The sequence below is a fragment of the Mercenaria mercenaria genome, chromosome 2 (genome assembly GCF_021730395.1).
Source record: "Mercenaria mercenaria strain notata chromosome 2, MADL_Memer_1, whole genome shotgun sequence".
NCBI classification, from domain to species: Eukaryota; Metazoa; Mollusca; class Bivalvia; order Venerida; family Veneridae; genus Mercenaria; species Mercenaria mercenaria.
Window position 1 is genome coordinate 109,103,624 of NC_069362.1, and position 19,915 is coordinate 109,123,538.

The 19,915-nt window shown below is 35.2% G+C and overlaps 1 protein-coding gene across 4 annotated transcripts in view; it reads right to left on the reverse strand.

Annotated features, from left to right (window-relative positions):
- Positions 1-19,915, reverse strand: part of LOC123564875 (uncharacterized) — a 531,225-nt gene that overhangs the window by 73,597 nt on the left and 437,713 nt on the right. For all 4 annotated transcript variants that reach the window (XR_008369995.1, XM_053537514.1, XM_053537515.1 and 1 more), the window contains 2 exons: positions 13,300-13,543; positions 6,697-6,787 (listed from right to left, as the gene is read on the reverse strand). Coding sequence is in view for 3 of the 4 variants with exons in the window: in XM_053537514.1 (XP_053393489.1) it covers positions 6,697-6,787; positions 13,300-13,543 (335 nt within the window). In the remaining variant the exon portion in view is untranslated. The remainder of the gene's footprint in view (positions 1-6,696; positions 6,788-13,299; positions 13,544-19,915) is intronic.

Sequence of the window (19,915 nt, forward strand, 5' to 3'; positions counted from 1 at the left end):
CAAAATAACAACAAAATACGTACCTGCCTATTTGAAATTAATGAAACAACCGGTGAATACAGAACCGCTGAAATAAATCCAATCAACGTGAGAAGGAAGACACCGCAGAAATAAGGTACGCAGAAATTTAATACCACCTCATTTTTGAAAATATCGCAGAATATTAAGCCCGCAGAAATAAGTACTTATACGGTATGTGGTAAATGAGAAGAAATCAATGCTCGTAGCTAGTCACAGAACTATATCTTAGGGGGTTTTATTGGACAGTTATTGTTTAAGGTGTTTTTGACAGAACAAAAGATCGAAAAGATTATTCGCACACCTGTCAAGTAGTGAAAATGTGAGCTTTTGTGATCGCATTTTGTCCGTAGTCCGTCAACTTTTCGTTGTGAACACGATAGAGAACAAGGTTTGCAATCAATTTGAATCAATCTTGCAAACAACATGTATTGGCATAATATCTCGGTTCCTTTCGAAAACTGGCCAGATCCCATCATGAGTTCTAGAGTTATGGCCCCTTAAAGGGCCAAAATTTGCTATTTTGGCTTTTGCAGCAATATAGATACCGGTACTTCATTTATGGTTTGATTTCCTAGATCAAGTTTGAAACTGAGACATGGGGGTCAAAAACTAGGTCACCCGGTCAAATCAAAGGAAATGCTTGTTAACACTCTTGATGCCACATTTATGACCCTATCTTCAAGAAACATAGTCAGAATGGTTATCTTGATGATTCCTAGACCAAGTTTCAAACTGGGTCATGCGGGTTCAAAAACTAGGTCACCCGCTCAAATCAAAGGAAAAGCTTGTTAACATTCTATGGGCCATATTTATGATCCTATCTTCACGAAACTTGGTAAAAATGTTTATCTTGATGATTCCAAGGTTAAGTTTATCAGATGAGCGATATAGGGTCATCATGACGCTCTTGCTTTAAAAGGTAAAAAACAATTTGAAAGACAAGAAGTTTGTGTCCATGATCTAGCTTCTTTCAAATTGTCAGTCAAAAACGCTTTCTATGCAATTTTGGAAGCTCCGCTTCATTACATGCAGATAGAAAGATGTAAAGTGGAAGGTTTGGGCCATGATGGAAATTCTGACAATATTTTCAGTTTGTCGGAGGGTAGCATAATAGAAATAAATTGGTTATCCTGACCTTAAACTTGACCACAATGAACTCACATATACTCCCAAACTTGCTTTTTCTATAAGATATCTATAGGCCAAGTTTAATTTCAATACATCAATGCAAGCTAAAGTTACTGAGGGGAGACCATTTTATACTATTGTTAGCAACAGTGACCTTGACCTTAAATTAAGTGACCCCGTATGCAATGCCAAACTCCATCTTTATGCAAGCCATCAATATACAAATTTCATTTGAATCGGTCACTCCTAACTCAAGTTACTGAGCGGAAACTAAAAGCTGACGCCATCCGCCCTTCCGTCCGACCGCCTGCCCACCCAGACAATGACATTCGGCAATCTAATAACCAGTTTTGTCCAAATCTTATTTATTTATTTGGGTTTTACGGCGCACCAACACAGTATAGGTTATATGGCGCCAAACAAGACTACAAATTTTGGTTTCACATCTCATTTACATCGAAATAAAAACATGAGGTATGGAATCAAAATTTGCATACCTGCTGGAATCACAGAGTTACAGCAAAACCAAGTGTTAAGACCCTATTAGTCGCCTCTTACGATCATGCAAGGGTAAGGCAGTGGTTCCAATTCTTTTCATACACAGATCGTCCTAGAACCACATAGGGCATTGTCCAAATCTGGTTAGTAAGCCAAGGACATTGTGATCACGGGTTTGAGTAATAAGAACTGCCATGACCAGGGCGGTGGAGGTGACTGGGTGTGGGTACACAACTTCACATGTTGATAATAATTGTTCATGGAAATATATGAAAGAAGTTTAATGAAATTCTACCAATTTGTTAGTGTGTAATGTACAAATATGTGGATTTCTAAACAACTAAAGGGCAATAACTATGAAGTTACAATTGAGATCCTGACGAAATTGTGTGTGCACTACCACATTATGGTGCTCGAAATTCAATATAAGTTTCATAGTTCTAGGTCAAATATGTCACAAGTTATGAAGCAGAAATCGCCATATTTATAGTATCCTATATAGTTAACACTAGAAATTTCTAAGGGTCATAACTCTGGTGTTACTAAGGAAATCTGACTGAAACTTGACGAGCCACATTTCCATATTGTGGTGAAAATGTATATGAAGTTTTATTTAAATATTCCCAACCACTTCCTAGATATGGCTCCGGGAGGACGGACGGACAATGCCAAAACTATATCCTTCCGCCTTTGGCGGGGGATAAAAAAGAAGAGATGAAAATAATGTGGGGTGGGGGTCGGGGTTGTGACCAGGGTGGTGGGGATGACCTGGTGTGGGTACACAACTTCACTTGTTAATAATAAATGTTCATGGGAAAAAATGGAAGAAGTTTACTGCAAGTTTACCAATTGATTAGTTTTTATGTACAAATCCGTTGAGTTTTAAACAATTAAAGGGAAATGACTCTTGAAGTTACTAAAGAAATCCTGACGAAATTGTGTGTGCACTACCACATTATGGTGGTCTAAATTCAAATTAAGCTTCATAGTTCTTGTTCAAATATGTCACAAGTTCTAAAGCAGAAATTGCCATATTAATTGTACATATATAGTTAACAACAGAAATTACTAAGGGCCATAACTTTGGTGTTACTCCGGCAATCTGACTGAAACCTGACATGCCGCATTTCCTTATAGTGGTAAACATGTATATGAAGTTTTATTTAAATATTCCAAACAACTCCACGTAGTGCTACTTTTGAAAAACTGTCATTTTTGTGAATTTTGTAAGGGTGATTCCTTCAAAGTCAAGGTCACTAGGGGGCAAGGACTCATCATTTTGATGTAAAATGAATTTTAGAATCATCCTACAATAGTTTCAAAGCAAAATATGTAACGGTTTTAAGAAATTGCCATTTTCGTAAATTTTCAAAGGCGTCAAAAAATCTTTAAAAAAACAATGTTAATTTCTTTAAAGTCAAGGTCACCAGGGGACCAGGAATGAGATTTTGAACCATCCTACAAGGTTTCAAAGCAACATATTTAAAGGTTTTTGAGAAATTGTCATTTTTGTGAACTTTTAAAGCCATAAAAATATCTAATTTTTTCAAGGTCAAGATCAAGGTCACTAGGGGACCAGGACTCAACATGAGGGAATAAATTTGTTTTGAACCATCCAGCAAAGTTGCAAGGTTTCCAGGCAATATGTGTAATGGTTTTCATTTTTTTTTTAAATGCTAATATCTTCAAGGTCAAGGTCACTAGAGGTCAGGATACACCATGGGGAATAAAATAAGTTTTTGTACTATCGTACAAGGTTTCAACGCACGGATTTTGAGAAATTGTCATTTTTGTGAGTTTTCAAAGGTGTAAAAAATCTAATAATGCTAATTTATTAAAGATCAATGTCACTAGGGGCCAGGACTCACCATTTGGGTGTAAAATTAGTTTTTGAGCCATTCTATAAGGTTTCAAGCGATATATGTAACGGTTATTAAAAAATTGTCACTTTTGTGAATTTTCAGAAGGCTTCAAAAAATCTAAAAAAAGCTAATTTATTCATGATCAAGGTCACGATTGGGCCAGGACTCACCATGGGGGTGTAACATTAGTTTCTAAAACATCCCAAAAGGTTTCAAAGAAATATATGTAACAATTACTATAATTACTATAGTTACTACAATAACTATAGTAGTGAAGATTTTCAAGCAAACTTGTTAGCTGTGGATTGGAAGAGTATTATTACTTGTGACAATGCATCTGAAGCTTAAGAACATTTTTATGTCCGTTGTTAACAATATTGCACCAGTTAAGCAACTGCGTATCAAACAAAGAACAGAGCCATGGATGGATGCTAATATATTAGATGCAATAAACCAGAGAGATTTAGCTTTTAAGCAATATAGAAAAGTCAGAAGTGATGAGAACTATTGTACTTTTAAATCTTTACGTAACAAAACACAATATTTGATTGATTCGGCAAAGAGAAGCTTTTTTACCGAGAGTCTTGAAGAAAATAAAAATGATTCCAAATCACTGTGGGCTATCCTTGAAAATCTTGGCTTACCTTCTAAGAAATGGTTATCTTCTCCAAACTCCGACATATGTCTGAATATTGATGGTAATATTTGTTTTGATAAGGAAACTATTGCTGACTCTTTCAATACATTCTACACTTCAGTTGCCTCAAAACTTGTTGAAAAATTGCCGGCTAGGGTTAATAAGTTTGGTAAATCTTTTGTGACAAAATTTTATGCCAGTTAAGGTGTGCTTTTGAATAACTACTCTTTTTCACTAGTTTCTGAAAATCAGGTATTGAAATACTTAACTCAGCTAGGTGCTGATAAAGCTACAGGTTTAGATGGTATACCTTCCCGTTTTGTAAAAGATGGAGCTTGCATTATTGCTGAACCTCTTGCTCATGTCATAAATTTGTCCCTCATTCAAGGTGTGGTACCAGATGATCTCAAATTAGCCAGGGTTGTTCCCATTTTTAAGAAGAATGACAAAACTTCTGTAGGTAACTATCGCCCAGTTTCAATTCTGAGTATTGTATCCAAGATTTATGAAAGGGTTGTATACGACCAAGTTGAATCATACTTCAAGGTAAACAAATTATTGTACAAATTTCAGTCTGGGTTCAGAAGTGGTTTCTCAACAGACACATGTCTAATTCATTTAACAGATTATATAAGGATGGAGATGGATAAAGGTCATATAGTAGGTATGATTCTGTTAGATCTCCAAAAGGCTTCCGACACAGTAGACCATTCCATTCTTCTTATGAAGCTTCGTTCAGCGGGACTTGGTGATGACACTTTAAGATGGTTTCAGTCATATCTTTCAGGAAGACAACAGCTGGTGGATGTCTCTGGTACTCATTCTGCTTCTGCTCCCATTACATGTGGAGTTCCACAGGGGTCCATACTAGGCCCTCTTTTATTTTTAATTTACGTCAACGAAATGTCAGCTGTGGTTAAAAACAAGCTTTTGTTATATGCAGATGATTCTTGTATACTTGTTTCAGGTAAATGCAAGTCATCTGTAGAAAAATCTTTGAAAGATGACCTGCATCTTGTCAGTCAATGGTTGGTAGATAATAAGTTGTCACTTCATTTAGGTAAAACTGAGTCAATCTTATTTGGATCTAAACATAGAATAAGGTCAAATCCAACGCTTGATATTACATGTAATGGTACAACTATTGAACCAACTTCTACCGTCAAATATCTTGGTGCATCCCTTGATCAGTACCTATCTTCCGATTCAAAATTAAAAAAGGCTAACGCAAGGTTAAAATATCTATATCGGAAGAAACGTTATCTTACTCAACACACCAAGAAACTTGTTGTCATGGCCCTAATCCAATGTCATTTTGATTATGCCTGTTCTATATGGTACCATAGTCTGACTCAGTTACTTAAATCCAAGCTCCAAACCACACAGAATAAGTTAATGAGGTTTGTTCTGGACCTTGATGCTAGCTCGCACATTGGCCCAGAGCACTTTAAATCGCTCAACTGGTTACCAGTCAACAAACGTGTAGACCAGATTATCCTGTGTCATGTTTTTAAGATAAAAAATGGGTTAGCCCCGGACTACATGGGAGAAAATTTTATCCCACAGGATACTGTTCATTCATATAGGACAAGGTTAAGTCACAAAGGTGCTTTTGCTGTTCCAAAGGTCAAAGGTTTCTTTTCTGGTATTTCCCTATGGAATAAGTTGCCTGCTAGTATAGCACAGACTGAGAAATTACCTGTTTTTAAAACGTTAGTAAAGAATTATTTACTAGACAGTTTAGCATAATTACTTTAATGTGTTTTAATAACTATTTAATGTGTTTTAATAACTATTCTTATGGCCTTCGATGTATGTACATTTTAATTTAAGCTCGCATTTACTTTTTGATATAGTTGTACAATTTCCAACTAGTCACATAATTCTTTATTTGATATAGCTGTGTAATTTCCATCTAGTCACATACTTCAATTTCCATCTAGTCACATAATTCTGTAAACTCTGTTATGCCTCTCTATGTCATGCCACCAACACAAAGGACCACAATGGAAATAAGAGTTTTCTCTTTTTTGTGTAATCCTTGGTGATGGTGTGCGTGTCATAGCTATTTTTAATTTCATGTATGCATTATGTTATTATGTTGTAATTACTATACATGTTGTTTTTTAATTGTCCATGTATGTGCACTCCTTACCGAAATAAATCTATCTAATTATTTTTAACTGTTGACGCCGTCGCCCGCTTCCGCCACCGGAATTTGGATTGCTTAGTCTCGCTTCCACTAAAAGTTTAGTTTATACTAATTTGTTTTAGCTCGATAGTGATGAAAGCTTCAAGGTAATTGGAACCACTCTCGAGTCCGCTTCCTGGAAATAACAGTACTGGTATGGTATGATAAATCATGGTTGTGACAAATGGGTCTCGAACCCTCGACCCCTGGATTGAGCGACTGACACCTTATCCACTAGACCACCGCTCCCACTAAAGGTGGGCCAGCCAATAAAATATGTATTTCACAAAATAAAATTTACTATTGGGAACTAATAACAGAGATTTATTCCAAGTCTTGACTAAGAAGAGAATACTTACAGATATATCCAGCAGATTTTCGATCTTAATAACAATTTTGAGAACATCCTCTACATCAGCGGAACCACCGCCTACTTCCTCTAACCTCAAGCTGAAAATTTAATAAATAAAAATTATATTTTACATGTTACTGCATTTAATGGTCACACGACTTTGTCATTCAATTGATTTTACTACAAAAGGTATATTCTAACCTCAATTAATGGGTCAATTCACACCCTTTATCAGCCTAATATCTGCTACATATGTGATGATAACAGGACTTGCGGATGAACAGTCAATGTAAAAGATGCTTAAATAAATCTGAAGAAAAACTCAAACGTATTGTTATACCGTGGCTAAAGATCAAATCAACTGTAGTTTACAAGATAGCCACTGATTTTAATCATCCAAACATTAAATTATGAAAAGCCAAAGATGCAAAAGTGGACAATAGCAACATGTACACCTAAATAAAATTGTATGCTTTTATAAATATGCCCACTATAGCAGCAAAGCAGACAGCATTTGGGAGTCTATGCTTCACATATAATCAGCGATTATCGGTGATTAAAATTTTGTTAATTGCACCTTACTGCTATATATTCAAAAGCTGGTAGAAACCTAGATTGTACAACTGAAGAACTGTCTGCCAAGCTCTAGTTATATCAGAACTAATTTTTCTATATTCAAACCAATGGGATAAATGCTCCTTGCTAACACAAGACAGGAGAGCTGTGGTGTAGTCATTAAGGTGTTGGCGCTCTTCACAGGGATCATAGGTTCGAGCCCTATTCACGTCTTCTCATATGATATCAGTACTGTTTTTTTCCAGAAAGCAGACTCCAGAGTGGTTCAAATAAGCTCAAAACTTTCATCACAATCAAGCTAAAATAAAGTGGTATAAACTAAACTTACACAAGACAGGAGGATCATAGTGACCCTATGTTACTCACCTGAACTTGAATCTTTGACCTTGAATGCAGGACACATTGAATCATGATTGGTAACAACTGTACGTGTTATGTATAATAAAACCCATAAAATTGGTCAAGTGCCCCAAACTTAAACAAATCTTAAAAAGGACCTTACAAGGATGCTACAGACCAAATTTAATGAAGATCCATCAAGAAGATCAAAAGAAAAGTCATTTAAAGATATTTCAACATTTTGCTCTAGCGAGCACTTAAAGGGGCCCAGTGCTTCAATGGAGGAGATTAGACAGACAACTTTAGGAGAATGTTACAGACCAAATTTGATTAAGCCCAATCAAGCAATGCAATAAAAAAGGTTGTTGACAGATATTGCTATTCCCCTGTTGATTAAAATGAAGAGAGGACCTTATAATGATGCTACACCAAACCAAGTTTGATGAAGATCTATCAAGCCTTTCAAGAGAAGTTGTTTACAATTATATCTAGTTTTTGCATTAGGGGCCCCTAAAGGTGGCTAAGTATATGAAAGAATTTGGGAGAGGACCTTACAGTAATGTTCCAGACCAACTTTAATGAAACATCAAGTGGTTCATGTGAAGAAGTTATTTCTTTTCTTCAAATTTTAGCACTACCAACTCCAAAAACTGTCCAAGTGTCCTCAGTTGAATCAATTTGGGAGAGGACATATACAAGAGTCGATATATCATATTTGATGAAGATTCATTGAGCTGTTCTTCAAAAGAGGTTATTCAAAGGTAATTCTATTTTTACCTCTAACTGCCCATAAAAGGGGCCAAGTTCCCTGATTGAACAGGTTTTAGAGAGAACCTTACAATGATGTTGCAGATCAACTTTGATGAAGATCCATCAACCAGCTCATGCTAGGAAGTCATTTTAATATTTCTCTTATCTTTAGCCTAGTGGCAGACCTTGAAGCTGCCCCTAGAAGGAGGCAAATTACCCCCATTTAAACAGAATTCAAAGAGGACCTTATAATTATGCTACTGACTAAATATGATGAAGATCTTTATTTAAGGTGGTTCGATACCTTATTCGTCAAATATGACATTCCTTCCGATTTTGATGAAACTTGGTCCAATTATAGCGCTATGGTTCCTTTTTTGTTTTTCAGTCGTCTTGGCAACAATAAATAATCAGTGATGACGTCACGAACGTCGCAACGTAGGGCGCCAAAATGCCCAAAATCCGCCGTAATAGGTCTTCTAAAATATCTAATCAAGATTTAAAATAAGCGAAACTTCACAATATGATAAGTTATCTAATTCACATATGGACTTGTGTGTTTTTAAGTGGTATCGCACCACATTACAACGGACATTCATAATTTTATTGAGCAACCCATTTCCTTCGGATATAAAATTTTGACAAAAAATTGGCAAATATACGCAAAAATGACATCTTTAAAAAACTACAAGCCCATTAAAAGTCTGATTTTCAGCACAAGTGATCAATTTGCAAATGAAATGTCAGATAAAAAAGGGAACTTTACGTTTTCAGTTTTTCACAATATTGTGTTGAAGACAAACTGTCCATCCGATTTTTGGACGTAAAACGCAACGTTTTATCGACGTTGCCTATTGTTTGCATCGTTGCACTTAGGACGTTTGCATTATATCTTAGGTCCATTTCAACTCTATTCATGAGCCAACAACTTTGGGAAATTATTATGCAACAGTCTTTCTAATACTGACGCACTACCAGCTATCTGGGTTTCACGCAAGAACATTTTCCTTCCCTTTTAACTACAAGTCGCTACTTAACTGACCGCGATACACGGAACGTAATTTTGACATCACCGATCTAGGAAATATGATCTTTCCTTTTATTTATGTTCATTTAATATTTCTTTTTTTTGTCTCGTTCCCGCTGAATTTGCAGTCAGCGTCCTTAATCCCGCCCCTCATTCGCACGTGTATTCTGTCTGTCACGTCGGGCGTATTATTATCTTAGTAATGGCTGTTTCGCATACGCACCAAAAACTGAACCGGGGAAAAAGAAATAGAATATAGCTAAATGAAATCGAGGCAGGCCGAAACGAAAACATGCGTGAATTGAGTAGATTTTTTTTCTTGCATGTAAATCACATTTCCCTAATATCAGTCGAATTTTTACATGCTGCACGACTACTTAAAACAGGCGTACAGATTCATCGTGCAATTCCACACATTGCAAAATCGTATGTTGATAAATCAATGCTACCGATTTTATTATCCAATGCCGACGGAATTTTTATATCGTCATCATCGATATTAAGGACATATCTGCCTCAGGTATTTTGATATACTTGTGAAGCACTAGTCGATTCGGAAACCTTTTTTTCCACAGCAAAATGTAAATCTCTAAGAAAACCAGCAGTATAATATTCCAAGCATTCATTCTCGTTTATAATTATGTGAAGTCACTAATGTTGCCTACGATTATATTTACTACAGAGTTACGCAAATGTTTTCTCTTTTAATACGTGGCTTAACATGTATTTGAACTATATTTTTTCAGAAAAATTGCTTATACATCACTGCAAAGTTAAACTGTAAAAAATCGCGAACATCGGTTTCTTTAAAATACCTGCATGCTTATCTGATTTGCAATATGAACTTATCTTCTGTTAGTTTCCAATCATATTTTGCCCCCAGATTAATGTAAATAATAGACAGACCTATCATAAAAGTAGTTAGAAGTATTAATGACAAAGCCAGCATCGTAAAAAGAAAACTTTTTAAAAACCTATATTACGCTAAAGTAAAAAAAAAATGTGACATGCGAAATATTTCACATCTTTTCCTAAATATAACCAGTCTTACATTATTTCCATTATAGGTTAAACAGTATGTAGACAAAAAATCACAAGATACTTTCACGTTTAGCCATTTAAAGGCACTGGCCTCCAGATTTTCGCTTGAAGTTCAGTCATGTTTTGACCATTAGAACACGATTTTTTGTTTCTAATCTGTCTTAAACTACCAAATCAAGAGAGTAGTTTTAAAACCTTAAAAAATATAGCAATAATCTTTTGATATCTATGTTTTTTCTTTTTTGTTGTCGTAGGATCTAGAGGTCAATGCCTTTAAAAGAAGTTTACTAAAACATGTACTGCGTGAAATCATTATTTTAAAAACGGATGAGTGAATTTCCATGAATCATGACTGTTCAAATAAATCACAAGTCTTGTCGGCGTCAGAGCATGAAGGCATGATACATGTATGTTTTAATGACACAACATGATTCTTCCGATACATGTACCATATTTCAGTAGGAACTGTGTTAGATCACTATATACATTTTCGTACACTGTTCGGAAGATGTAAACGTCAAGCTGGAAACGTAATTGAAATTCGGCTTGAATATGCGTAAATATCGGGTCTTCTTGACAGATAGGGAAGCAGACGTTTCTTCTTTGTATTTTGGCGGGAAAACAGCATGTGCCTTCCATGATGTTCCTTCGGTAATGACCGAATGCTTATAGAAAATTAGGTTTTGGCGTTATATTTCTCGTCACAGGCTCTTATGATTTTTTATTCGAGTATTTAATATTATATTCATGGTTTCAAAAAATAAGAAAGGATGTTAACGTTTAAACACTAACAGGTATGTAATGACGATTGATTCACTTGTTCTTGTGACTCACTTCTTGAAGTGCTGGGTTGGAAGCTGTAAACGAACATGTTTTACGGGTGAGCTTATAATAAATCAGATGGATGGGGTTTAGACATTTTTCCATTCTAACGGCAAATTTTCAAAGCGGAATGAAGCAATTTGGTGACTCTTAGACGTTTTTGAGATGTATAAAGGGAAAACGGTAAATTCCACAGACTCTCTCCATGTTTCGATTGTTGTACATTTAGTAATTGTAGGTGGTAGGAGTTAGTAGAAAATTCATAATTATAGGTAGTGTGGTGGAGGAAAATAAAAAATCATGGGAAGTGGGGTTGGAGGAAAATTAAAAAGTATGGATGTTGTTGTTTTTTTTTTTCTTGTTTTTTTTTTTTCAAGAAGTGCCTTCCGACCCTCCAATACAATTAATTCTGGAACTGTCCTTATAACATTCATTTACTTTTATCAACTACGCACGATACGATATCAAAGTTTACAATTAATTTACCCTTAATTATATTCGCTTATTATGTGACCTCCTCGTAGATCGAAGAACAAACACATGTATAGATATCAAATTGCTATGGCGCGCTTTACGTACATGGTATATAACGTCAAAACGTTGAGTTGTACGTCCAAAAATCGGAAGGACAGTTTGTCTTCAACACAATATTGTGAAAAACTGAAAACGTAAAGTTCCCTTTTTTATTTGATATTTCATTTGCAAATTGATCACTTGTGCCGAAATTCAGACTTTTAATGGGTCTGTAGATTTTTAAAGATGTCATTTTTGCGTATATTTGCCGATTTTTTGTAAAAATTTTATATCAGAAGGAACATGGTTTGCTTTATCAAATGATAAGTGTCCGTGGTAATATGGTGCGATACCACTTACAAACACGCTAGTCCTAATATAAATTAAATAAAGTTTCAAAATATACAGTTTCGCTGATTTTAAATCATAATTAGGCATTTTAGAGGACTCAAAACAGCAGTATTTCGACATTTTGGCGCCCTTAGTTGTGACGTTCGTGACGTCATCACTGATAACGCATTGTTGCCAAGACGACGGAAAAATAGTTTAGAACCATAGTGCTACAGTTGGACAAAGTTTCATCAAATTCGGCGGGAATGTCATATTTGACGAATAAGGTATCGACTCACATTAAAGGTTTTCTGTTTTAGTTCTAGCAGCTCCTAAAAGAGGTTGGGTGCCCCACTTGAACACATTTGGGAGAGAATCTTGCAATGATGCTACAAACCAAGTTTGATGAAGAACCATTCAGAACATGAGAAGTAAGTTTTAGACTTTTTTCTATTTTATCTCTAGCAGCCCCTTTAAGAGACAAAGCAAGCAGTCCCGTATTAAAAAAAACTAATAATGATGCTACAAACCAAGTTTGACAAAGATCCATCCCGCATTTCATGAGAAGAAGTCATTTAAAGGTTTTTCTTTTTTTAGCTCTCTGTGTGTGTGGAGGGGGTGTTCAACAATTTTTCAGTTAATATATCAACATTTTTGTCTACTTGTAGCAGTGGGCACAATCCCCACCTATATAGTGCTGCCTCACTGGAAAATCACACAGTTAACATGTGACATGATACACCACCCAATCAAATTATACAAACACTGGGGGGAACAAGTTCTAGAACTATCCCCATAATTCTGAGTGCCAAGAAAGGAAGCTAGTGGTAACATTTTTCATGTCGTTGGTATGACGTGGCCAGGGAGTGAATCCATGACCTATCACACTTGAAGCACATGATTTACTACTAGGCTACCAAGGTAGTATTTTAGATCAAATATCTCTTTACAGAGATCAAATGAAATGGTTTGAACAAACCCATGAGACAACCTTGGCAAGATGCTACAGACTAAGTTTGCTACAATTCTGACTAGAAGCATCCAAAAAGAAGCCGTTTATGTAAATTGTGGATGACAGATGATGAACGCTGGATCATCCAATTGTACTAATAGCTCACCCTGAACCTTACGTTTAGGTAAGCTAAAAAACACAAACACTCGGTCTGCCTTGGAGCCAAATTTCCTATATTCAAACCAAAAGAATAACTGCACCTTGTTAAAACAAGGGAAAACTCCACAAATACATTGTCTGCATTCCCGCACTTGTACTGTACATCTATCAGGTTAGTGCAATCACCCTCACAAATGTTATTCCATCTTGGTTTTATGTTTTCCACAAATTTGCTCCGTACTTCTTCATCCATTCTACTGAGAGTAGAATCTGGGATGTTAGTACAGGTTATTTCCAACATAAACTGCATGGAAACATCAAGCTGATATTTTGCTGGTATAGCGGCTGGAATGAACAAAAATATTAAAGCTATAAATTTTGCTGGTACAGCGGCTGAAATGAACAAAAATATTAAATCAATAAATTTTGATGGTACAGCGGCTGGAATGTACAAAAATATTAATCTATAAATTTAGCTGGTACTGCGGCTGGAATGAACAAAAATATTAAATCTATAAATTTTGCTGGTACAGCGGCTGGAATGAACAAACATATTAAAGCTATAAATGTTGCTGGTACCGCGGCTGGAATGAACAAAAATATTAAATCTATAAATTTTACTGGTATCGCGGCTGGAATTAACAAAAATATTAAATCTCTTACTTTTGCTGTTTCCGCGGCTGGATTGAACAAAAATATTAAAGCTATAAATTTTGCTGGTACCTTGGCTGGAATGAACAAAAATTTTAAAGCTATCAATTTTGCTTGTATTGCGGCTGAAATGAACAAAAATATTAAAGCTATAAATTTTGCTGGTACCGCGGCTGGAATGAACAAAGATGTTAAATCTATAAATTTTGCTAGTACCGCGGCTTGAATGAACAAAAAAATTAAAGTTATAAATGATAAATAAGAAAAGTAAAGTTAGATGAAAATATTAATGAGACTGGCACTGATCAATTTTAAGGTACTATGAAATAGTTAAAAAAAATTCTGTTACAATGATGATTTGGTAATTTACATGACACTTTTATCTAGCCCTTTGATAGACCACTTTTAAAACTCAGAATTTTGCCTCACAACTGTCTGGATTAACAAGTTGCACTTTCTTTAAAACAAAGTGTTTTTTCAATAACAACAGTTCATGCCTTTAATTCATTGGTTGCTCTTTTACAGAAAATGACATTTTTATTTACAGATGTCTTGAATTCTAGGGTTAAATGCTGGTTTTTCTTCTCAATTTTTTTTTTAAAAATTCAATGGAGAAAATGCTGTTTTTATATATAGGGAAAATGTTATTTTTATTACTAATTGTCTTTAATAAAAATGATGCTCCTTTTTTTCTAGAACATGTTGCTTTTCTTGTCATTCACTACTGTCTAAACTTCATGGGGACAATGCTGTTTTTAAGTCATAAGTGTCAGGAATCCACAGGCTACTCTTTTTTATGAAATGCTGTTATTATTCCCAACTGTCTTTAATCTTTAAGATGTTCTTTTTTCAAAACATATTGTTTTTTCCCAACTATCTTTAATTCTCAAGATGCTCTGTTTTAGAAAATGTTTTGCTTTTTAATATTCGTAACTGTCTTGAATTCACAGGATGCTTTTTCTAAGAAAATGCTGGCTTTTTTTTCATAACTGTCTTGAATTCACAAGATGCATTTTCTAAGAAAATGCTGGCTTTTATTCCAAACTGTCTTGAATGCACAAGATGCGTTTTCTAAGAAAATGCTGGCTTTTATTCATAACTGTCTTGAATTCACAGGATGCCTTTTCTAAGAAAATGCTGGCTTTTATTCATAACTGTCTTGAATTCACAAGATGCATTTTCTAAGAAAATGCTGGCTTTTATTCATAACTGTCTTGAATGCACAAGATGCGTTTTCTAAGAAAATGCTGGCTTTTATTCATAACTGTCTTGAATTCAAAGGATGCCTTTTCTAAGAAAATGCTGGTTTTTTTTCATAACTGTCTTGAATTCACAGGATGCATTTTCTAAGAAAATGCTAGCTTTTATTCCAAACTGTCTTGAATGCACAAGATGCGTTTTCTAAGAAAATGCTGGCTTTTATTCATAACTGTCTTAAATGCACGAGATGCGTTTTCTAAGAAAATGCTGGCTTTTTTTCATAACTGTCTTGAATTCACAAGATGCCTTTTCTAAGAAAATGCTGGCTTTTATTCATAACTGTCTTGAATGCACAAGATGCGTTTTCTAAGAAAATGCTGGCTTTTATTCATAACTGTCTTGAATTCACAGGATGCCTTTTCTAAGAAAATGCTGGCTTTTTTCATAACTGTCTTGAACTAACAGGATGCCTTTTCTAAGAAAATGCTGGCTTTTATTCCAAACTGTCTTGAATTCACAGGATGCTTTTTCTAAGAAAATGCTGGCTTTTTTTTCATAACTGTCTTGAATCCACAGGATGCCCTTTCTAAGAAAATGCTGGCTTTTATTCCAAACTGTCTTTAATTCACAGGATGCCTTTTCTAAGAAAACGCTGGCTTTTATTCATAACTGTCTTGAATTCACAGGATGCTTTTTCTAAGAAAATGCTGGCTTTTATTTTTTAACTGTCTTGAATTCACAGGATGCCTTTTCTAAGAAAATGCTGGCTTTTTTTCATAACTGTCTTGAATTCACAAGATGCGTTTTCTAAGAAAATGCTGGCTTTTATTCATAACTGTCTTAAATGCACAAGATGCGTTTTCTAAGAAAATGCTGGCTTTTTATCATAACTGTCTTGAATTCACAAGATGCCTTTTCTAAGAAAATGCTGGCTTTTATTCATAACTGTCTTGAATGCACAAGATGCGTTTTCTAAGAAAATGCTGGCTTTTATTCATAACTGTCTTGAATTCACAGGATGCCTTTTCTAAGAAAATGCTGGCTTTTTTCATAACTGTCTTGAACTAACAGGATGCCTTTTCTAAGAAAATGCTGGCTTTTATTCCAAACTGTCTTGAATTCACAGGATGCTTTTTCTAAGAAAATGCTGGCTTTTTTTCATAACTGTCTTGAATCCACAGGATGCCCTTTCTAAGAAAATGCTGGCTTTTATTCCAAACTGTCTTTAATTCACAGGATGCCTTTTCTAAGAAAACGCTGGCTTTTATTCATAACTGTCTTGAATTCACAGGATGCTTTTTCTAAGAAAATGCTGGCTTTTATTCCAAACTGTCTTGAATTCACAGGATGCCTTTTCTAAGAAAATGCTGGCTTTTTTTTCATAACTGTCTTGAAGTCACAAGATGCATTTTCTAAGAAAACGCTGGCTTTTATTCATAACTGTCTTGAATTCAAAGGATGCCTTTTCTAAGAAAATGCTGGCTTTTATTTATAACTGTCTTGAATTCACAGGATGCCCTTTCTAAGAAAATGCTGGCTTTTATTCATAACTATTTTGAATTCCTGGAAAGCTCTTTTTACAAACATTAAAGAAAGAAAACCCTACATAATATTGACCAAAAGTAGCTGATAATGAATTTAGACCAACTTGTAAGAGACAGTGCCTTCTTGTTAGTCATCAGTTCTGGCTATTTTCTAAGAAATCAGGCTCAAGGGAGATACAATTAAGCTTCCTTCAAGACTGAGCATAACCCAATTACCTCAAGTTATAAATTCAAGGCTGTATATCTATGCAGCATGTAAAATCCGTGCAATTAACAGGCCTGATTCTTAAAAGAGGATCAATTAAAAGCTTCTCTTTCATTTACAAATGCTTTTCAATTTATCTTTTCATGAAGCTTGTCAAGTTATTTATTTTCTTCTGAATGAGAAAAAATTATGAACTCAAACATTTAACCAAGACCTTTTTTATGATGAAACTATACAGATGAATCATTAAACATGTAGATTAATAGAGTCCTACCTAAGATGATAAAACTGCCACAAAACCAGGTTTTCAACATTTACAGAAACAGTTCTTTTATTATAGTAATAGGGGCGTCTGTGACCAAGTGTTTAAGGTCACTGACTTCAAATCACTTGCCCCTCACCGATGTGGGTTCAAGCCTCACTCGGGGTGCTGAATTCCTCATGTGACTGTCAGGAAGCCATGAAGGCTGGTGGCTCTACTCAGGTGGCCGCCTGTGATGAAATAATGCACTGAAGGGCACCTGGGGTCTTCCTCCACCATCAAAGCTGGAAAGTCGCCATATGACCTATAATAGTGTCGGTTCGATTTTAAACTCAATAAAATAAATAAATAAATAAATAAATAAATAAATCTATTCTAGTAACAGTCACCTAGACCCTTACTTTCAGAAAAGCTTTCTAAACACCAAGTTTGTTGACAACAGGTCTGTGCAAAACTGAAGATACTGAGCAGAAACCATTTTCTATTTTTAGTAGCAGTGACCGCAATTCCAAATGTCAGTCCTAACTAAAACAAGAGCTCCACCAAGCGGGGCAATATACGCCCGAAGGGTTACATCAGAGGATGGAAGCAAAATTTAAAGAACTTGACTGTTGAAGTCCAAAGGACAGGAGAAGAAAAGAAATTCCAAAAAATATCCACACCAGGTACAGGTACACCTAAACATTGGAGATACCATCCATGTTGTACCACAGAAAAGTGGTCTCGGTTTTCCTCTACGGCCAATAATAAAAAAGTTTCAAAATAAGCTATTTATAGTAACATAAAAGGGAAGTAATTCAAATATTTTTTATTGTAAGTGAATAAAAAAGGGATCTGCCAAATAAAAACAAGAGCACTCCAATGCAGAGCAATATACACAAAGCAAAGTCATATATGAATTTTGACCCTTAAGTGTGACCTTGACCGTGAAGCAAGTCATCCGAAACATGCGCTCTGCATGTCGTCTCAGTGTGGTGAACATTTGTGCCAAGTTTCTTTGAAATCCTTCAAGCAGTTCAAGAGTTACAGAGCGGAAATGAAACAAACTGATATGACCTTTGACTCTTAAGTATGACCTTGACCTTGAAGCGGGACATCCAAAACATACGCTCTGCATGTCATCTCGGTGTGGTGAATATTTGTGTCAAGTTTCTTTGAAATCCTTCAAGGGGTTCAAGAGTTACAGAGCGGACACGAAATTGCTAACGGACGGACGGACACCGGGAATATAACATAATACGTCCCTTTTGGCATATAATTATAAACCAGAAACTATCTTTCTGATGATCCCAGTGACTTGTTTTTTTTCTAATTTAAGTAACTGTAACCTAGACACTGAACCTATGACATCTAAATGGCTCTGTCTTTTTGTACAAAAATTAAAATATAAGATCTGGACATATATTAGAACCACTATTTGTTTGCTTCCCTCCAAAATTTGTGCATTACAATAAAAGTACAATAAACCAACTCTTTATACCACTATGCTGACCATTTCATTACATCTATCCTTAAAAAATATTCTGTGGGAACTGTGCTTACTATTTTTATAATAGTGACCTTGACTCCACTGAACCCAAATGCAATCCCAACTTTGGTCTTACTATAAACTACCTATTAGCCAAGTTTGATTTTAATATCTCGAACCTCCACTGAAGTAACTAAGCAGAAGTGATCAGTTTGATGCTGTCTGCCAACTGACCTGCCTAGACAAAGATGTACCCTATTCTAATAACCAGGTTTCTTTCTGAAAATCACGTAAATAAAACATAGTGATATTCAAAAATAAATGTAAGTTAGGTTCGTTTTATTTCGTAACCAAACAAGTGAATAAAGTATTGCTATGCAATAGAAAGTCTCCTACTGGAAGGCACCTAATTTTCTCTACTAAATTATGACATAATGAACTGATATCTGTCAATGATGTGTAAACAATATTGTACTATATATACAATATGTTATAACACAATACTTTGATTAAAACTTGCATATATGAAAAAAATACAATTGTTGATTGTTTTATAACATTAATTTTGCAAAAATAAGTATTGAAATTGGTGGGAGAAATATGAGAAAAAAATGTAAGAAACCATCATATTAAAGGGAAGTATTCTAAAGAAAATACAACATTGTTTTAATTGTGCCCACATGACACATGAGCTTATATAAAGTATTTTCAGACTGGACAGGTCAACCTTTGACCTCTAAGTATGACCTTGACCTTTGAGCAAGGGGTTTAGCTGTTGCGCATGACACATTGTCTTATATGGGGTACATTTGTACCAGGTAATTTTAAAATCCCTTCAAGGATTGTTGAGTTACAGACCAGACAGGAAAGAAGCCATTTTGGCTTTTGACTTCCAAGTTTGACGTTGACCTTTAAGCTAAGGGTCTGTGTTTTGCGCATGGCACATTGTCTCATCCAGGGGAATGTTTGTGTCAACTGATATTTAAATCATGTTTTTGATGACAGAAAGGTAAACAAGAGCTGTCACAGGAGACAGCACGCTCAGCTATTTCAATGCCGGATAGTGAAACTGGGCACATCTGAGAAAGCTGGTGCTGTCACTAGAGTGTTTAATGACTCCAATAAGAATGAAGATAATGGACAATAGCTTGAGTGTGTCTAAAGTATTAAGTAATAAGAGAGATAAAAAAACATTAAATAAGTATAATTCTAAGCAAAAAGGGGGGTAATTCATGAAATCAGTGCAAGCGTGATTTTTGCACCTTAAGATGTAGGTGATGATGTGGAATAACAACCTCAAGTTTGAATCAAATCCATTTAGTAATAACTGAGACATAGCGAAAATGCATCAAAATTAACCTGAAAATCTAAGTAAGAAGGGGGCATA